At 34.6% G+C, this 16,921-nt stretch overlaps 1 protein-coding gene across 9 annotated transcripts in view; it reads left to right on the forward strand.

Annotated features, from left to right (window-relative positions):
* The window catches only part of COBLL1 (cordon-bleu WH2 repeat protein like 1), a 163,161-nt gene that overhangs the window by 143,448 nt on the left and 2,792 nt on the right, over positions 1 to 16,921 (forward strand). For 6 of the 9 annotated variants that reach the window (XM_045843100.1, XM_045843271.1, XM_045843362.1 and 3 more), the window contains 4 exons: positions 2,703 to 2,937; positions 4,643 to 4,737; positions 8,867 to 10,431; positions 12,537 to 12,713. In XM_045843100.1, coding sequence (XP_045699056.1) covers positions 2,703 to 2,937; positions 4,643 to 4,737; positions 8,867 to 10,431; positions 12,537 to 12,713 — 2,072 coding nt within the window. The remainder of the gene's footprint in view (positions 1 to 2,702; positions 2,938 to 4,642; positions 4,738 to 8,866; positions 10,432 to 12,536; positions 12,714 to 16,921) is intronic. The other 3 variants (XM_045843184.1, XM_045843696.1, XM_045843562.1) reach the window with 2 other exon arrangements.

Below are 16,921 nucleotides of genomic sequence, written 5' to 3' on the forward strand. Positions count from 1 at the left end.
TATAACTATAAAAAATATGTATGTTTTTCCTTCTTGAATTTCTTTTTTGTTACTGAAGCATGGCTTATTTTATATAGTATTGATTTTGATTGGGATTTTTATCTTAAAATCATTGGAATTATTTTGTTACGAGATGGCAAAACTTTATAGTTAGGTAATACTTGAATGTTATCATATAGATTTTCCTCAATTTCTCAGTGACTCAGAAAGAATCTTTATCACTTCAAACTAGTTATTTAAAATTACTGTTATCACACGCTGCTTATAGGAATGTAAAATTGTGTGGCCATTTTGGAAAATAGTTTGGCAAGTTCTTTTTTTACATAAAATTTAAGCATTTGTTTTCTATATGACAGCAATTTTATCTTTTCTTTTAATTTTGTTATCTTTAGAGGGAATAAAAACAAAAAATGTTCAAATTATATAAAGCTAAGTAAGTGTAAAAGAAATTTCAATATCTATACTTTTATGTTTTTGTAATTTTTTAACATTTATATTGTGGAAGTTGTTAAATCTTAAATTTGAACACTGTTCTTTCAAAGTGAATATCCTTCTTTATCACTTTTGAAGCTGAAATTCAAGTCATGATGAAAGGTTAGTGAAAATGATTCATTGTTCATGGGCCTGACTCCAGTGTTTTCATTTTAGCCTTAGAATTTAGCCATCATATAAATCTGTTAACCCAATACAAAACAAACATGGGTTTAATATTTTTCAATGCTTGGGAAATTTATACTAGTTAACCAACTCTGAAAGCTCTCCTGGATTACAATTTTTAAAAGGAATCACAGCCCTTTCTATAATATTTAATAACAGGAATACTTTTCAGGCTAGTGAAAAATATATATTTAAGCAAACCTATAAATGAATCTTGTAACTACCAAGTTATAAAATCCCAGAAAAATAATTTGAAAATATTTTTGATACATATCACTCATTCTTCATACTTCAGTTAATTGAGACCGGTTTCTCAGTGAGGGCACCATTTTAATAAAAAGTTCTGTATTTTTGACACACTTGTGATGTGCAAAAAACAAAATAGGGATAACGGTCAGTAATTTGATAAATGTTACCTCAGTTAATCTAATAATTTCCAAAAGAGCTTCATATATACTGAGGATCCATTTATAAAGCATATTTGCATCTAAACCAAAAATGGCTATTCATTTTCTCAATATAAAGTTTTCAAATTATGTTAATATACTTTTACTACATAGATGTAACATTCCATTATAAACATAATATTATAGACACATTGGCATCATAATGATTATTGCCAAAATACATTTAATATTTTACTTAAGTTTTTAAAATATTTTTTCTATTGAATAATCTTTTAAAATTTATATTAAAAATACCATTTAAATTCTCCATATTTGTTAATTAAAGAGTAAAAATAGTGCAATATTCTATTTTCCTAAAGATAAAGATAAGAAATGCATTTTAAGTACTTTAAATATTCTTCAAACATGTTAAAGTTTTTATTAAATTTTGTGGGTTTATTTAAATTTATAGTGATGTGATGATCACTATAATTCAGTGCTATATCATCTTTTCTCCCCTCTATTGTGGTTAAAAATCAAACTTTGTTTAGCTGCTTTTGTGTAAATGGAAGTGTTGAATTTTATATTGAAATAAACAAACACCCAGAACCTCATTTTTCAGTTTAAATTAATATCCACAATGAATGTGGACCTAGCTGCTTAAGATGTTTCCTTTTTTCACCTTGCTGGTCATTTGTTGTTGGTACTAAGGAATAATGATAAACACAGGTTTACACAATAAAATATTCACCAGAGCCATGGAAAAGCAGCACACACATGTACATGCACTTGACATTGACATAGGACAATCTTCAAGACATAGAGTAAGCAGAGAAAAAGAATTTGGTAAACAAATCATGTGTAATATGCTTCCATTTATATTAAACTAACAAAAAAGAGATACATGTGAGTATGCATATCTGCACATATATGCTCATTATACTTTCTGATAATGTTTAGAAAAAACTTTTAAATAATATTGCTTCAGAACTAAACTGAGTGGGAATAAAAATAAATTTTCATTGCATAATACTTATTCTGGTTTTTTGTTTGTTTGTTTGTTTGTTTTTTAATTAAGCATCTAAATCAGTGGCTTTTTAATCCTGGTAATTGTGTATAGAATCACTTGAGAAACCCTGCCACTGCTTGGTCCCCTCCCCCCCCACCCCACCCTTCAGAGAGTCTCATTTAACAAGTGTGGAGTATGATATGGGCATAAGTGTCTTTGAAGGGGCTCAGATAATTCCCAATCGTAGTTAGTACTGATAACTACTGAGTTAATTTACAAGTGCACCGATAGACAATATAAAAATAGCATTCTTTTCATTTACATTTAGCTCTATTAATGAATGTATAAGTCATTTAAAATTGAAAGATATATTCTTAAATATATAGCTTTGGATTTAAATAATGCCTTTTTTTCTACCATGAATAAAACCTAGAGTGATAGAGTATTATTTTTAGCATTAAATGTGTCTGAGATTGTCTGATTATGTTGACATAAGTATTCACCATTAGAAAAATATTTCACTATTAGTTTTGAATCAGAATTTAAAAGAGTCCAGCTAATTATTATTTTAAAAATTTCTTCTTTGCCAGGATTGTATAGCATGAATGAGGCAAATTAATATGTAGGATTATATCTTCATTTCTTTGTAGCTGGAGTAAGCTCTGATTATAGTCTTGAAGAGATAGATGAAAAAGAAGAACTGAGTGAAGTGCCTAAAAATGAGGTTGAAAATAATTCTGGGAAGTCACAGGATATTCCTTTTGGATCTATGGATATAATAAATACACCGAGAAATGATCCTGACTCGGCCCTTGGCAATGATACTGGAGAGTCCTCACAAAACTCCAAAGAAGAAAAACAAGAAACTAGAAACACAGATGGACAGTAAGTAGTGTATGTGCCAGAAGTTTTGGTGGTGGTTTGTTTAATTAATACTAGTCCTCTGAAATATAGATCTGATATTTTAGGTGCAAATATAGTTGTTGCTTTAGTTTAGACTCTATCTCTTTTACCATCATTATAAAAATATTTAATAAGGGCCCTGGCTAGTGTGGCTCTGTTGGGTGGAGCATCATTTTGTGCACCAAAAGGCTGCAGGTTTGATTCCCAGTCAGGGCACATACCTAAGTTGCAAGTGTGCTCTCCAGTGGGCGGAACGTATATGGGAGGCAACTAATCGATGTTTCTTTCTCACAGTTTCTCTCTTTCTCTCTCTCTTTCTCTCTCTCTCTCTCTCGGTCTCTTCCTCTTCTCCCCTTTCCTCTCTCACTAAAAGAGCAATGGAAAAATGTCCTCAGGTGAAGATTTAAATACAATGTTTAATAAAGTATCTATTTACATGCAATTGTTTTTAAATAAATTCAGATCATCACTTCTGGTATCTTTGTGTCAGATAAACCAAAACATATAGTTAATCTGTATGACTTAAATATAAAGGTTTTTATTTATTTGTATTGTATGTATTTTGCCTATTACCAATTTGACCTAAGTGAAATATTTAATTTTCAGTTTCACTCAGTGTTCCTCAAGGATTTTCACTGACTGATATATAAAATGATTCTACATATTAGCATATGGTATTTAATTACTAATATTATTTTTACAATCAGCTTGATGATACAGAGAATACACTTTCCACTTGACACTAGGAATTGAAAACTATAGCATAGTATACTTGTATTATGTCAGAAATTCTATCCCATGAATAAAGATGAAATTAACTAGGCAAAAATAAACCACCTTCATTAAAGTTTTGTTACAATTTTCATGGGATTGTCTCCAGTAAAATCCAGTGAGGTCAGTCCACATCCTGGCTGACCAGAAGTTGGCCATGCCTTATCATGCTAAGTGAAATAAGTCAGTCAGAGGAAAACAAATGCCTTATGGTTTTACTTATATTTGGTATCTAAAGAACAAAAATAAATGAACAAACAAAATAGAAATAGACTCGGTACAGGGAACGGACTGATAGCTGCCAGGGTGAGGGGGTTTAGGGGGCTGGATAAAAAAAGGTGAAGGGATTGAGAAGTGCAGCCTGGAAGTTACAAAACAGTTCACGGGCATGTAAGTACAGAGTAGGGAATGTGGTTACCAATATTGCAGTCATTGTGTACGATGCCAGGTGGGTGCTAGAAATACCAAGGGGGGCACTTTGTCAAGTATATGATTCTCTAACTAGTAAGCTGTAAACCTGAATCTAATACAAAACAATATTAAATATGAAATGTAGCTGAAAAATAAAAAAAAAACAGTTGATCATGACAGATGCAAGATTAAAATGTTTCATTTATATCCTTTTTCTTTAAAAGACAAATAACAATAACAAAAAGGCTGTTTTTGGAGAAGTGTCCATTTTATCAAGCCTTTTGCATCTTTCTTTGTAATAGGACCCCATACTAAAGGTAATGTTTCATAGCAGCATTTCGCCTCAGTTGCATTTTTTCTTTGCCATTAAATTTTCAGTATTTGGCAGAAAAAAAAGATAATTATGTCAGTCCATCTGTCTTTGGAAATTATTGCTTGTTTTCTTGTCGTGTGCATGCGTGTGTGTATGAATAGTATTTATAACATACAATATCATATTTTGCAGAGGACCACTCTTGATGAGGTATGAAGCAAGCAATGAAGAGATGGTAGTTGACAGTGTAAGAACCTTGAAGTTGTTAGGACCAGACCAAGAGAATGGTGAGTTCTATAAACACTAAGAGCCAATACTTTCATAGCACTTGGTATGTGCCAAGGGCCATTCTTAACACTTCTCTATTAACTCATTTAATCTTGTATATTAACTCTTTATGGGCATTATTTGTCTTTAGTCCCATTTATATATGATTGAGCCAAAGATATTACATAACTTCCCTAATACATCATAATAAGTGATGGGCCTCAGATTTGACCCCAGGCAATATTTCTGGAAAGCTGCAAAGTGTGCTAACTACCACATGCACCCCTTTGTTGTTGTTAAATGTTAGAGATTGTCCGACCTAAATCTTACAGATGTATAGTCTGTGCATGTACTTGTGATCTACTTCTCCTTTTTCATTCTGCTGACTCCTTAGTCCAAGCCTGTTTTACTTCATACTCGTTGTTATACCTTGGGTGAAACTTGTCAGTCTGGTTCACATCTAATTATGTAATGTTATTTATTAGTATTTCCTACTACTCCCCCCAAATCAAGGTAGTGTCTTGTCTTTCTCATCATATATTTCTCTCAGTTCTATCATTCGTCCCATGTGCATTTTTGTCCTTGCATGGGAAATAGTTTTCAACCTATCTTCACCCATTCAACTGCTGTTCAAATCCAGCCACTTCACTTACTTTGTTACTTGATTACTAGAAGCCATGTAGTTCTCTGGTTGTGACTCCTCAATAGAATTGGGAAGTCTTGGATCAGATAAATTATATCTGATACTTTGTTTGAATTCCTCATAGCACCTAGCATAATACTGAGATATTGTTAAAATATATACTTTGAATTAAATTTCAGAAAACTTAATACCACATAGAAGATGCAAGGAATGCATAGTGGTGGTATTTTAGGGGAACGAGAATTCATAGTCTAATTTATTATGTTAACATATAGAACTGGGTTGAAATTCTTAACAACCATAGGAATATATATTTGGATAAAACATTGATTATCCCAATGTCATAGATAGATATGTATGTCTTCTATATATATCATAAATGTTGGTTAATTTAAATATGTCTCCAATTCATTTTTCTCATGGTCTGTACTATCCCGAGACACAATACTGAGAGGATCTAAAAGTATATCATTTCCCCATTCTTTTCCTCTTGATTCAGTTTTTTACAACATATACTATGGTGGCAATAGCATTCAGTTGAGAAATCATGATTTTAAAACCTCTTTCTTCTTTTTAAAATAATCAGATTAAGTAATTTTTGCTAAAATTTTGGCATCAAGTTAGTGCTAGGGTCACAGGTACACTTCTGTAATAATACTTACTTGCATTTGCACTTGATTTGCAGTGACCATTGTTAACTGTAGGTGCTTTTCAAAATGAATAAAATTTCTCTTATCCTTAGAGTAGTTTTATTCTGTTTTCCTCTTTCATTACCTATCCTGCATATTTATCTAAATCATTCTTTCATGTTTGCAGACATTGGTGTCAGTTTTGAGTAGGGAAAGGACAGGATAGTATAAAATACACTTTCTCCCTTTACTGTCTATTCTTTTTTTTTTAATATTTTATTTATTTATTTTTAGAGAGGGAAGGGAGGGAGATAGAGAGAGAGAGAAACATCAATGTGCGGTTGCTGGGGGTTATGTCCTGTAACCCAGGCATGTACCCTGGCTGGGAATCGAACCTGCGACACTTTGGTTCCCAGCCCGCGCTCAATCCACTGAGCTACGCGAGCCAGGGCTATGTCTATTCTTTAAAAAATGACCTAACCATTCATTGACACCTAGCATCATTATCAGCCATGTTCAATGATGGACTAGGCAATAAATTCAGTAGTGATTCTGAGTGTCCAGGTCTGACAGTCATTTATAATAATTGTGAAATTTTTATGAGAAATGCTGAGTTAGACAATGGTAAAGTAGACATAACCCACAAAAAAGTGTGAAAGAAATTTGGATATCTAAGCCAATAAATTAGAGTTTCTTATAGGGGATTTAATTTACGAAATATTTTTACATTAATGTACTTTCTTTTGGAAAAAATTCTATTGTGTAACTGGCATATACCTATATTCAGTGGAAAATAAGAAATATAGAGAAGGAAATACATTTTCTAGCAGGGACCATTTCTTATACACTTCTGTGGTCATAGCAGCATTGATAGTAGTGCTTTCCATACAGGTATTGAAAATACTTATGAACCAAGTAAATAAGAGCATAGGCAGAAATGTGCCTCTTCCATGGTTCCTAATCACAAGTCCTTCATTTTATAAATCACTGAAGTTAATAATTAGTTGTCAGTGAGAAAAGTCACTTATATAGACAAGACATATTCTTATAATCAGTTGTATTTTATTTGGGAAGAATAAAAATTAAAATTTATATATTTACTATAGGAACCTTGAAACATAACTACCATGACCAAATAACCATACAATTAGACAGGCTTTGAAAATATGAAGGTACTTTTAAAAATTGCTTGTGTACAAATTTACCTGGCAATGTGATTATTTTTTTTCATGCACATCTTTCTTTTTTCCTTATCTTTCTTAACAGAGAAACAACTTTAAATATCTCATGACATTTTAGACAGTGAAATTGATGTTTATCTTGTACATGAAAGTGAGTGATGACAAAACTATAGAGAAATACTTGACATCCTTTCACGATTTGACTCCCAGGGCACACATTTCACTTGTGCTGTGCAAACTCCTGTATTGAAAGAGCAGGCCTCTGAAGATTTTTGAAGATGAAGGCCAGTTGGTGATTGAGGAGAAATGATTCTTCTGGGCATTTGACTACAGAAGCACAGTCTATAAATCAGTCACTTCACTTAGTACTGGACACATGGTGCGCACTCATAAACCCGTATTTCCTTTTAAGTCCTCATGCTAGTGCTTTGCCACCATGTTTTCGTCTGGCGACTGTTGCTCTGTTATCCTAGACACTGGCGAATGATTTTTGTTTTCAAGAAGTCTAAATTGGAATTAGGATGAAAAGTGGTACCAGGGAGAGGAAGGTTATTTTCTCTACTTTAACTCTGACATGCAAACAATAGGATATCTTTTTCCAAAGAGAAAAGTCAAAAACCACGTGACTGTTTTTATGTACTTGAAATCAGCAATAAAACAAAATCCTCTTCAGTGAGGACACAGTTAACGAGGTAATCAATTTAGATTCTGTTTACACTTCAACTCTTAAAGGTAATGCTTCTGTTGTTGCCTTATTTAAAACTGGTAACATTTGCTGGGATTGCTCCCTCTTTAATGTTATGTGTAAAATTTAAATACACTAGTGGATATAGAAAAGACAGGAAGAGAATCAAAATGGGAAAAAAGAATAATAAAATATATTTTGAAATTATCAGTTACTTTTGTCATTCTTAACAATGCTGAAATATGAAATATTTACTTAAAAAAAGAAAATAGCTGTCTTCTCTGGAGTGCTTGCTCTGGGTAGTGCCGTACCCTCCCAAGTGTGTTATGCAAGTGATATGTAAAGTACATAGTTGACCCTTGAACAACATGGGTTTGAATTCCACAGGTCCACTTATATACATTTTTTCAATAGATACTATAAAAGTATTTTCCCTTCCTTATGATTTTCTTAATAACATTTTCCTTTTCTCTAGCTTACTTTATTGTAAAAGTATACAGTATGTAATATATCTGACATGCAAAATGTATTAGTTGTTTGTGTTGCAGTAGACTATTACTAAAGTTTGGGGGGAGTCAAAAGTTATATCTGATTTTCAATTGTAGAGAGAGGTCAGCATCCGTACCTTCTGTGTCCTTTGGGGGTCAACTGTAATACGTATTTTCATCATTTTACATCTGGGCAAACTGGGGCTGAAAGGGTTAAGTACTAAGTTGTGGTCACAGAGATTGTAATTAGCCAGGCCTGTTACAGATGGATTCCAGACTGTGGTCTCCATGACACTAAAGCCCATGCTGTTTATTTCTAAATCCCATTGCCTACTTTTGTATAATTAGTGAACTGAGAACTTTCTTATAGAAAGTATGTACTCTTATAGAAAGTTTTATTTTCTTATAGAAAGTTCTCAGTTAATTCAAATTAACGTACTTCACTTTGGGGAAGGCAAGCATTGAAAAGTGAGGTTTTTCTACTTTTTTCCATATGCTTGATGATTAATTTTTTTTCTCTCAGTAGATCAAAATGAAATAATTGTCACTTCAATGAACACAAAAGATAATAAGAAAAATGAAGGGCGGAGAACAGAAATCAATGTAGGTGGTGTTGCCAAAAATAACAATGTGGACATGGGAGTTGACAGACTATCAAACTATCAGGCACATCAAACTGAGCCTGCTGGGAGTTACAAGGAAAATAATCTAGCTGCTTCATCAGCACCAGGCCAAAAACTGAATCAACCTGGGGCAGAAAAGACAAAAATGCAAGATGCCTCAATTCAGACGACTCCTTCCTGTAACAGTTTTGATGGGAACCACCATTACCATTTGTCTGACTTCAAAGCTGATGAAAGTGTGCAGACTGCAGGTAACAACAAATCAACTCAACATTCCTCTTTAAGTCCACAGGGCTCTGTAGGTACCTCTAGAGAATTCAAGAATCAGGGCCCCCTAACTATGTATACAGAAGATCAGCTCACAATAAAAGATTCCATTTATCCACATAGTAACGATGCTCTTTTGCCTCCTGTAGATGGGATTAATAAAAATTCAACTGCTTCTTATATAAAGAATTACCCACTTTATAGACAAGACTACAATCCCAAGCCAAAACCTTCGAATGAAATTACAAGAGATTATATACCCAAAGTTGGGATGACGACTTATAAAATAGTGCCTCCCAAGTCCCTGGACATATTAAAAGACTGGGAATCAGAAACCTTAAGGTATGAAGATGATCAGGATACACATACTTTAGGAAGAAAGCACATTCAAGAGAATGTGAAAGAAACTGCCATCCAAACAGATGTTATTTCCGAAAGCCCGAAGGAGCCGCAGATAGACCTTAAACCCAAGCCTACGCTGAGATCAGAGAATCAGCTGCACAGTGTGGAGAGCCTGTCCCAGGGCACCATGGCAAATCCTCTGAAGCCTACTCCCAGGATGACAAGAGACACTGGTACAGCTCCTTTTGTGCCGAATTTGGAAGATATAAACAATATTTTGGAGTCAAAACTTAAATCTCGTGTTTCAAATACCCAGACCAAACCAAGTTCTTTTTTCTTGCAAATGCAAAAAAGAGTTTCAGGTTACTATGTGACATCTGCAGCTGCCAAGAGTGTCCACAGTGCCCCTAATCCTACTCCAAAGGAACCGATAAAGAAAGAGGTAGAAAGGGATACTGTGCACCGTCCAGAGCAAACTCTTTCTCCTTTCAGTAAAACAACGCACCCTCCTCCACAGCCCCATGTTAAAAACACTGATGATGGCATCAGCCGTCAGAAGCCCCCTCAACCTTCTCCTCCTCCTGTAGCTCCAAAACCTGTCTCTCTTCCCGCAAGTCAGTTAGCAGCACTAAATCTGAAGACTCTGAAAACTTTTGGTGCCCCACGACCTTACTCCAGCTCTGCGCCTTCGCCGTTCGCCCTCGCTGTAGTGAAGCGGTCACAGTCCTTCAGCAAAGTGCGTACGGAATCGCGCAGTGAGGGCATGTCTGCCCCGTCTCCAAGTGACACAGAGGAAGGGAAGATTCCTTCTGTAAATAAATTTGTTGATGTCCCACAATTAGGTGTCAGTAATAAGGTAAATGTTACCTTTTTAAAAATAAGGGGGTTTATACAGCATGGTTTAAATGGTGGTTAACAAGCATGTTGATATGTTTGTGTATTAAGTCTGAGTTCATATTCTAATATCAAACTACTTAGAAAAAATATAGTACATAGAATCTGATTATTCTCAGAATTATTATAACTCATAAATTTGGGTATTACTGTAAGGTCAACATATAATTATATCATCAGCAAATATTTGTATTTAAATTTGCTTTGTTCATACCTTTGTATATTGTGCTAGTTTTTAGTTCTGACTATATATTTTCCTGTATTTTGCTTATCTCAATTTGTTGATAACTTTCCTGGATGGTCTGGCATACTTGGTTTTTTTCCTCCAGCTCTACATAATTGCAAAATAGTTTTAATTATATAGAAGTATAAACAGTATCAAAGCCTACATAAAATAACCAAGTGTCTCTCAGCTATGCATTGTCTGTCACATACACTTAACCTTGGCTTATTAAACATTTTTACATATAAGCAATTTAAATTAAAATCACAGTTTAATATGTAATTTTCTTTTTTATTTTTTGATTTGAATTTTTTTTTAAATATCTTATTTATTTATTTTTAGAGAGGGAAGGGAGGGAGATAGAGAGAGAGAGAGAGACTCATCACTGTGCGGTTGCTGGGGGTTATGGCCTGCAACCCCGGAATGTACCCTGGCTGGGAATCGAACCTGGGACACTTTGGTTCCCAGCCCGCGCTCAATCCACTGAGCTACGCCAGCCAGGGCTAAATATGTGATTTTCTTAATTTCCCATTTCATTGATTCAGTGTTGGCTTTTCCACTAATGTGTGTGTTGACCAAAATATCACTTACCACTATATAACCTTAATAATTTACAAAAATAGGGAGTATTTGTTGACTTCATGTTTGCTCAACTGTGATAATTTGCCAGTTTAAATAGTCAAAGGACAGGATTGGATTCATAGTGTGAATTAAGATAATCCTCAAGCAATTTTTAAAAAATACTTTGTGTACTTTCACTCTGACAGTGTTTAAAGAATACTTCCACATTTGTGCGACAGTTCCAGAAGTATTTTATGTGACTTTTTCAAACACTCCTGGAATAACAGAACATTAACCATATTGCCAAGTAAAGATTTTTCCATAATTTAAATGCAGTATTTATCTTGAAGAATATTTCTTCATGTATCTCTCATTTATGTTTATTACTTTGATATAATGTCAGGAAGAGATGTATGGTAGGAGATTAATTCTTTACTTGGAAAAAAGCCTGTGTTTTTTTTCCTAGAATGAAATACCATCCCTAAACAGTGGAAGCTCTATTTAGATAATACCGTTTGGGGGCTACTGCCTGAGCATTGTTTAGTTTATCATTTGTAAAGATATTTATTTGGCAGTTTGAAAAGGACATAGTTAAAATTGTTTGATAAGAGTTGCCAAATTAGTTACCAAATATTCATTCCTATGGAGTTTAATTAAATTTTTAATTCTTAAATTCAGAAATTCTTAATATTTATTTTTAGTCTCATGGGAAAAATAAAGAAAACTTTGCCATCACTTAGTCCCTCAGACTTCTAGAAACACAAAACAAGCCATTGCAGGTTGTCTAATCATTAATATTTCATGACTAGATGACATGTTAGGTTCATCCAAAATGAATTTGCCAATATTTGTCTGTTTTTTATCATCAAAACATAATTTCACAATCTAATATGTTGGAACTGTAAAAATGGGTTATTTTTTAGTCTGTGAAATGTGTGTGTGTTTTTTTTTAATTCATTTGGCTCTTTTAGCCAACTTCATTGGAGAAATCAGCCTTATTTGACTCAAGGACAGTAAAATTACTCCTGTGTTCACAAAACAAAGAAAGGTACCACTTTTCTTCCTTAGTTTCCTCCCTATTTAAGAGAAAGGAAATTAATACCTCCTTCCAATGGAGCTCTGGCAGCCAAAATAATCCAGTGAGTGAGGGAATAGAGCTATGTCTAAAAAACCAATGTGGCAAGTGCTAATTCTTAAAGAACTACTGATGAAGAAAAAATATTGGAAAAGTGTCCATTCTTTATTTGGTATTCATATAAAATATTTTGCATTTATTATTTTAGGAAAATAACTCTGCATATAATGAACAGAATTCCAAAATACCATCTCCAACTAACTGCCCATCACTCACCCTTAAGAGGCAAAGTTCTTTAACTTTCCAAAGCTCTGACCCAGAAGAGATCCGACAGAGTCTGCTGACTGCAATCCGTTCTGGAGAGGCAGCTGCCAAATTGAAAAGGGTAAGTTTTCTTTATCAACTTACAGCGGGGGACAGCGGGTTTATTTTTAACATTGTCAAACTAATAGGGGGAATTGTTTTCTGGCATTTAAACTTGAATGGGGAAGATGTCAGAAGTTACTCCTTTATGTCAGGGGTCATTTTTGAAGTAGATAACCTGAGTCCAGAGTCTTACACATACTTGAAAATATGTCAGGTCTGTTTTCCATAACATGGGCCAGGTGCAGAATATGTCTTTTTGCTCATTATTATAAAACTATATATAGAAAGTGCCTGGATTTTTTTTTTTTTCTTTTTATTGTTGATACTATTACAGATGCCCCCATTCCCCCTCCCTTTGCCTGCTTTTACCCATCCCCCACCCCCTTTTCCCTCTGGCTGTCCCCACACTGCACTCTGTGTCTGTGAACTCATAGATGCATATATGTTCTTTGGCAAATCCCTTAAGAAATTGTTACCCCAACAAGAAAGATTTTTTTTAGAAATAAAATGCCTCTGTATTCCAGAAAAGCTGCACTAGTAATAGTAACCTGCAAGTTTTCAGTCATGGTTAGTAAGGTAATCAAGATACTACTACATATAGGATAAGATGGGGATAGGGCATGGGGGAGACAGTTTTACAGGTTAACCCAAAAATGTAGAGACAAACTAGAGAATTTAGATGAGACCTAATGTAGAAATTCAAGTCCTGATAATGCCTTGCCAGCCAGAATTGTCTGGCTCCTCTGTACTGAGGTGTAAGGGAGCTTCCAGAGAGGAGGTGGGTGTCCTCCTTCTGTCACCCTCATCCTCTGAAAGAGGAATGGTGAAGCCTGAAGCCTGCATCATAACTTGGACTTCAGGCTGTGGTCCCTCTAAATGTTTGTCTTGTTCTGCCCTTAGTCATCTTTGTCCCAAGTTCCTCAACACCCCAATTAAGCAAAGTACTCATTATTCCACTGACTTCCTAGGCATTTCATTTTGTGAATTCCCTCTGTAATCATTGTAAAAGCTATTTAGAGAAGAGCAAGAGATTTGTTGAGTGAAACACCGAGCTCGACAGAAATGAAATCTGTAAAGCAACAGGAATGCTGCAGAGATGGAAAGAAAGGGAAGGTGTCCCGGGCCCGTCTCATGGCCGACCTTGCCGGCTCTGGCCAGTTTCCTCAGTGTGTTTCAGAGGAGCTGTGAGTGATGGCCTTGCTGAGCAGGGCTTGGCACTCCCACCTGGGTGCCCAGGGAAACAAGGCAAAGTGCTGTCTGCTGTCAGGAGTGGAGAAGACATGAAGGAATAGGGTTGCATTATTTAGATTATTAGTAGCCTGAATTTAGATGCCAGACAGAAAAAAAAAAAGTTGAGCTTTGCACATTAAAATTGGTACTTCATGGGTCATGACACTTATATTTTTGTGGGGAGAAAGCTGCCCCTATTAAATATGCCCTTATTAAATTGCACATTGTAATTTATGAAAATATTTTTATCTTTAATTTTGTAAATTAAGGATGTATTTCAAATATATCACTTTCCAACCTAAAGCTTTCTCAGTTCAATAACATTGAGAAGCATTTTTAAGCATGTAAACATCATACCTTGTACTAGATACTAGGGAGACAAAATTGAGTAAAATGAAATTTCTGCCTTCTGGGTGTTCACTGCCTGGGCCTGAGAAACAGTGACGCATCAGGCCCATAGAGGAACCAAGTGACTACATAGGAAATAACTGCAGTGTCTCTCCTAAGCCAGTGGATGTACTAATCATTTTCAATGAACTAACTGTGGAAAACAGTGCATTAAGTTGGAAATGCCTTTTCAGCCAACAGAATTGTGCAGGCAAGCAGCTGTGTGCTTGGTGTGTTATGGGCTCTCATTTGGCAGTCTCTTCACATACAAAACTCCCATTGCTTCTGGAATGAGCTGGATGGGAATCAACACAGAGAACAGGCCCAAAATGATGATCCTAGAATTGGGTCCTGTTTATGACTTACCTTAGGTTTTCTTGAGACTAAATTTTACTTCTCTCACTCAGTAGGAGATTATTGATAGCTCCAAGTCTATAGAGTGCTAGCTCCTAAATTCTAATGAAAATTCCTTACATGATCCATTTTATTTTACTAAAAATGGACAGAGTCTAGCAAAGTTCACAATATCCACACTTCGTGATCAGCTTTCATTTCATGATCGCTTCTACTTATACATGCTAAAAATGTGTGTACCAGGATTCACATATAAGAATATTCATGGAATTTTATTTGTTAAAACTTCAAAGAAATGTAACCTTAATATCCAAAAATAGTAGGATAAATAGTGTACTCAAAGAATGAACTATCATATAGCAATAAATTGGACAAAATACAGCTAAATGCAACAGTATAGATACATATAAAATATACACGTGTACCCAAGTTTGACAGCATGTGAAGCTAAATTATGTTCATCAGTGGTACGTTGTAGGTGGCACATATTTTTAAATGCAAGGAAGTCATAAAAATCCTGATCGTGGTACTTCCAGAGGGGAAGGCGAGGGCTTGCTAGGGGCTTATTGGAGCAATACAGGCACACAATTTAAGAGGGAATCAAAAAACTAAATAGTTAAAATAAATATTATCTTAAAGCAATATTTTTAAATGTCCAAATTAATGCGAAATCCATGGTGAGTAAAATGTCGAAAACTTAAAGACAGGGCCAGCAGGGAAGTGGAAGCGTTCTCTCTTCGGACCGGGTGGTGAGTTGCGTGTGTGGTTGTGTTTGTTTTCATTGGGCTGTTTAAGTTTAGTGCATTTTTCTTTAAATGTGTTATATTTCAGAAAATTGCCAAAGTTGGTAAAAATGAGCACAGAAAGGATCTAATTTCTTGTAATATTTGCTTAAGTTCCATACTTCTGTCCTGTACCGAATATTTCTCCTTGTTTCTTTTAAATTCTAACATTTTTTAGTAGATCAACAGTTACAGTGCCAAATAAAATCTCTAGTGATTTTGACAGTCGGTTTAGATTGTTCATCAGAAACTTGGCTCAAGGTTCGCCTTTATTTTGGCACCCAAATGTTCAGTTTAAGTCCAGGTACCAGCTCGCCTTATGGCTCTGGTTCATACCAAGCGATTAACCTTCATTACAGTGGTTGGTTCATGTTAGAAAAATTCTCTAGTTGATTGCTCTAGTGTAAATGTAGTTATGAACATGCTGTGTTTTTTCACGTTTTAAAGTTTTTCCCATACCTTACTCCCACTCAGCCCCCAAGTAGTCACAGAAATTTGTCTTCAGATGAAGCATTAGTAATTCTCACTCTGTATTTTATAAAATGTGTTTGATATTAAGATTTACATATGAATCAGCAAATTCTTTCAGAGAATGAGACAGACTAACTCATTATTGTTGACTTGCGTTGACACAAGAACTTCCTTGGCAGCCTTCGGTTCATGATGGTGCTTGAATTACTACAGGTTGTTACACTGTTACAAGTAGAACATTGGATTGTAAAAAAAAAAGTCTGAAAATAAATTGACAAATGATATTTAGTACTTGATATTAAGTATTTCCTCAGAATGTAAAACTTATCCTTAGCTAGATAGAAATCTGGAGGCAAGCAAAGAACTGGGTAAGTCAACCAAAATCCTTGTGGCTTGTTTTCTTTATTTAATTGGTTTGCTTTTTATTCATATTTCCTTCATTGGAATTTGAACTGTTAGGGGTTTCAGGTTGGCAGCTCTCTCCATACATTTTTAAAGGAAAGATAAATGATAGTTTCATAGTTAACTCTGTTTATGGGGATAAGAAAGCTATGTGAATGTTCCTGAAAATTCTTGAAATGTCAAGGCTAGACAGTCAACTAGTACTTGCTCATATCAGTAAATTCTTAAACGTTACTTTTTCAAAATATCTTTAGAAGTGTCATATATTCATTGCTCAAAAATTAAGCAACATCTTTCTATTTTACAAATGTTTGTAAAAAGTTACAATATTCCATTCAAGAAATATTCATTGTTCTACCCTGTGCCAGGCACTAAAACAAACATGAGTATAAGGTGGCATTGAAATGGAAAAGATCTCTGACCTCACAGTATTGACAGAATAGTATTCTAATGGTGTCTTTGCATGCTTGACAGCCCAGTAAACGATTTTTTTAAATAACAAACTAAATATAGTACCCCCATCAAAGTAACTGCTCTAGATAGATTACAGTACAATCTTCCAGACCACTTTTATAGTATGTAAACATTTCATTTTTTCTAA

The sequence above is a fragment of the Phyllostomus hastatus genome, unplaced genomic scaffold, assembly GCF_019186645.2.
Source record: "Phyllostomus hastatus isolate PE091 unplaced genomic scaffold, TTU_PhHast_1.1 phas_contig_1, whole genome shotgun sequence".
Classification (NCBI taxonomy): domain Eukaryota; kingdom Metazoa; phylum Chordata; class Mammalia; order Chiroptera; family Phyllostomidae; genus Phyllostomus; species Phyllostomus hastatus.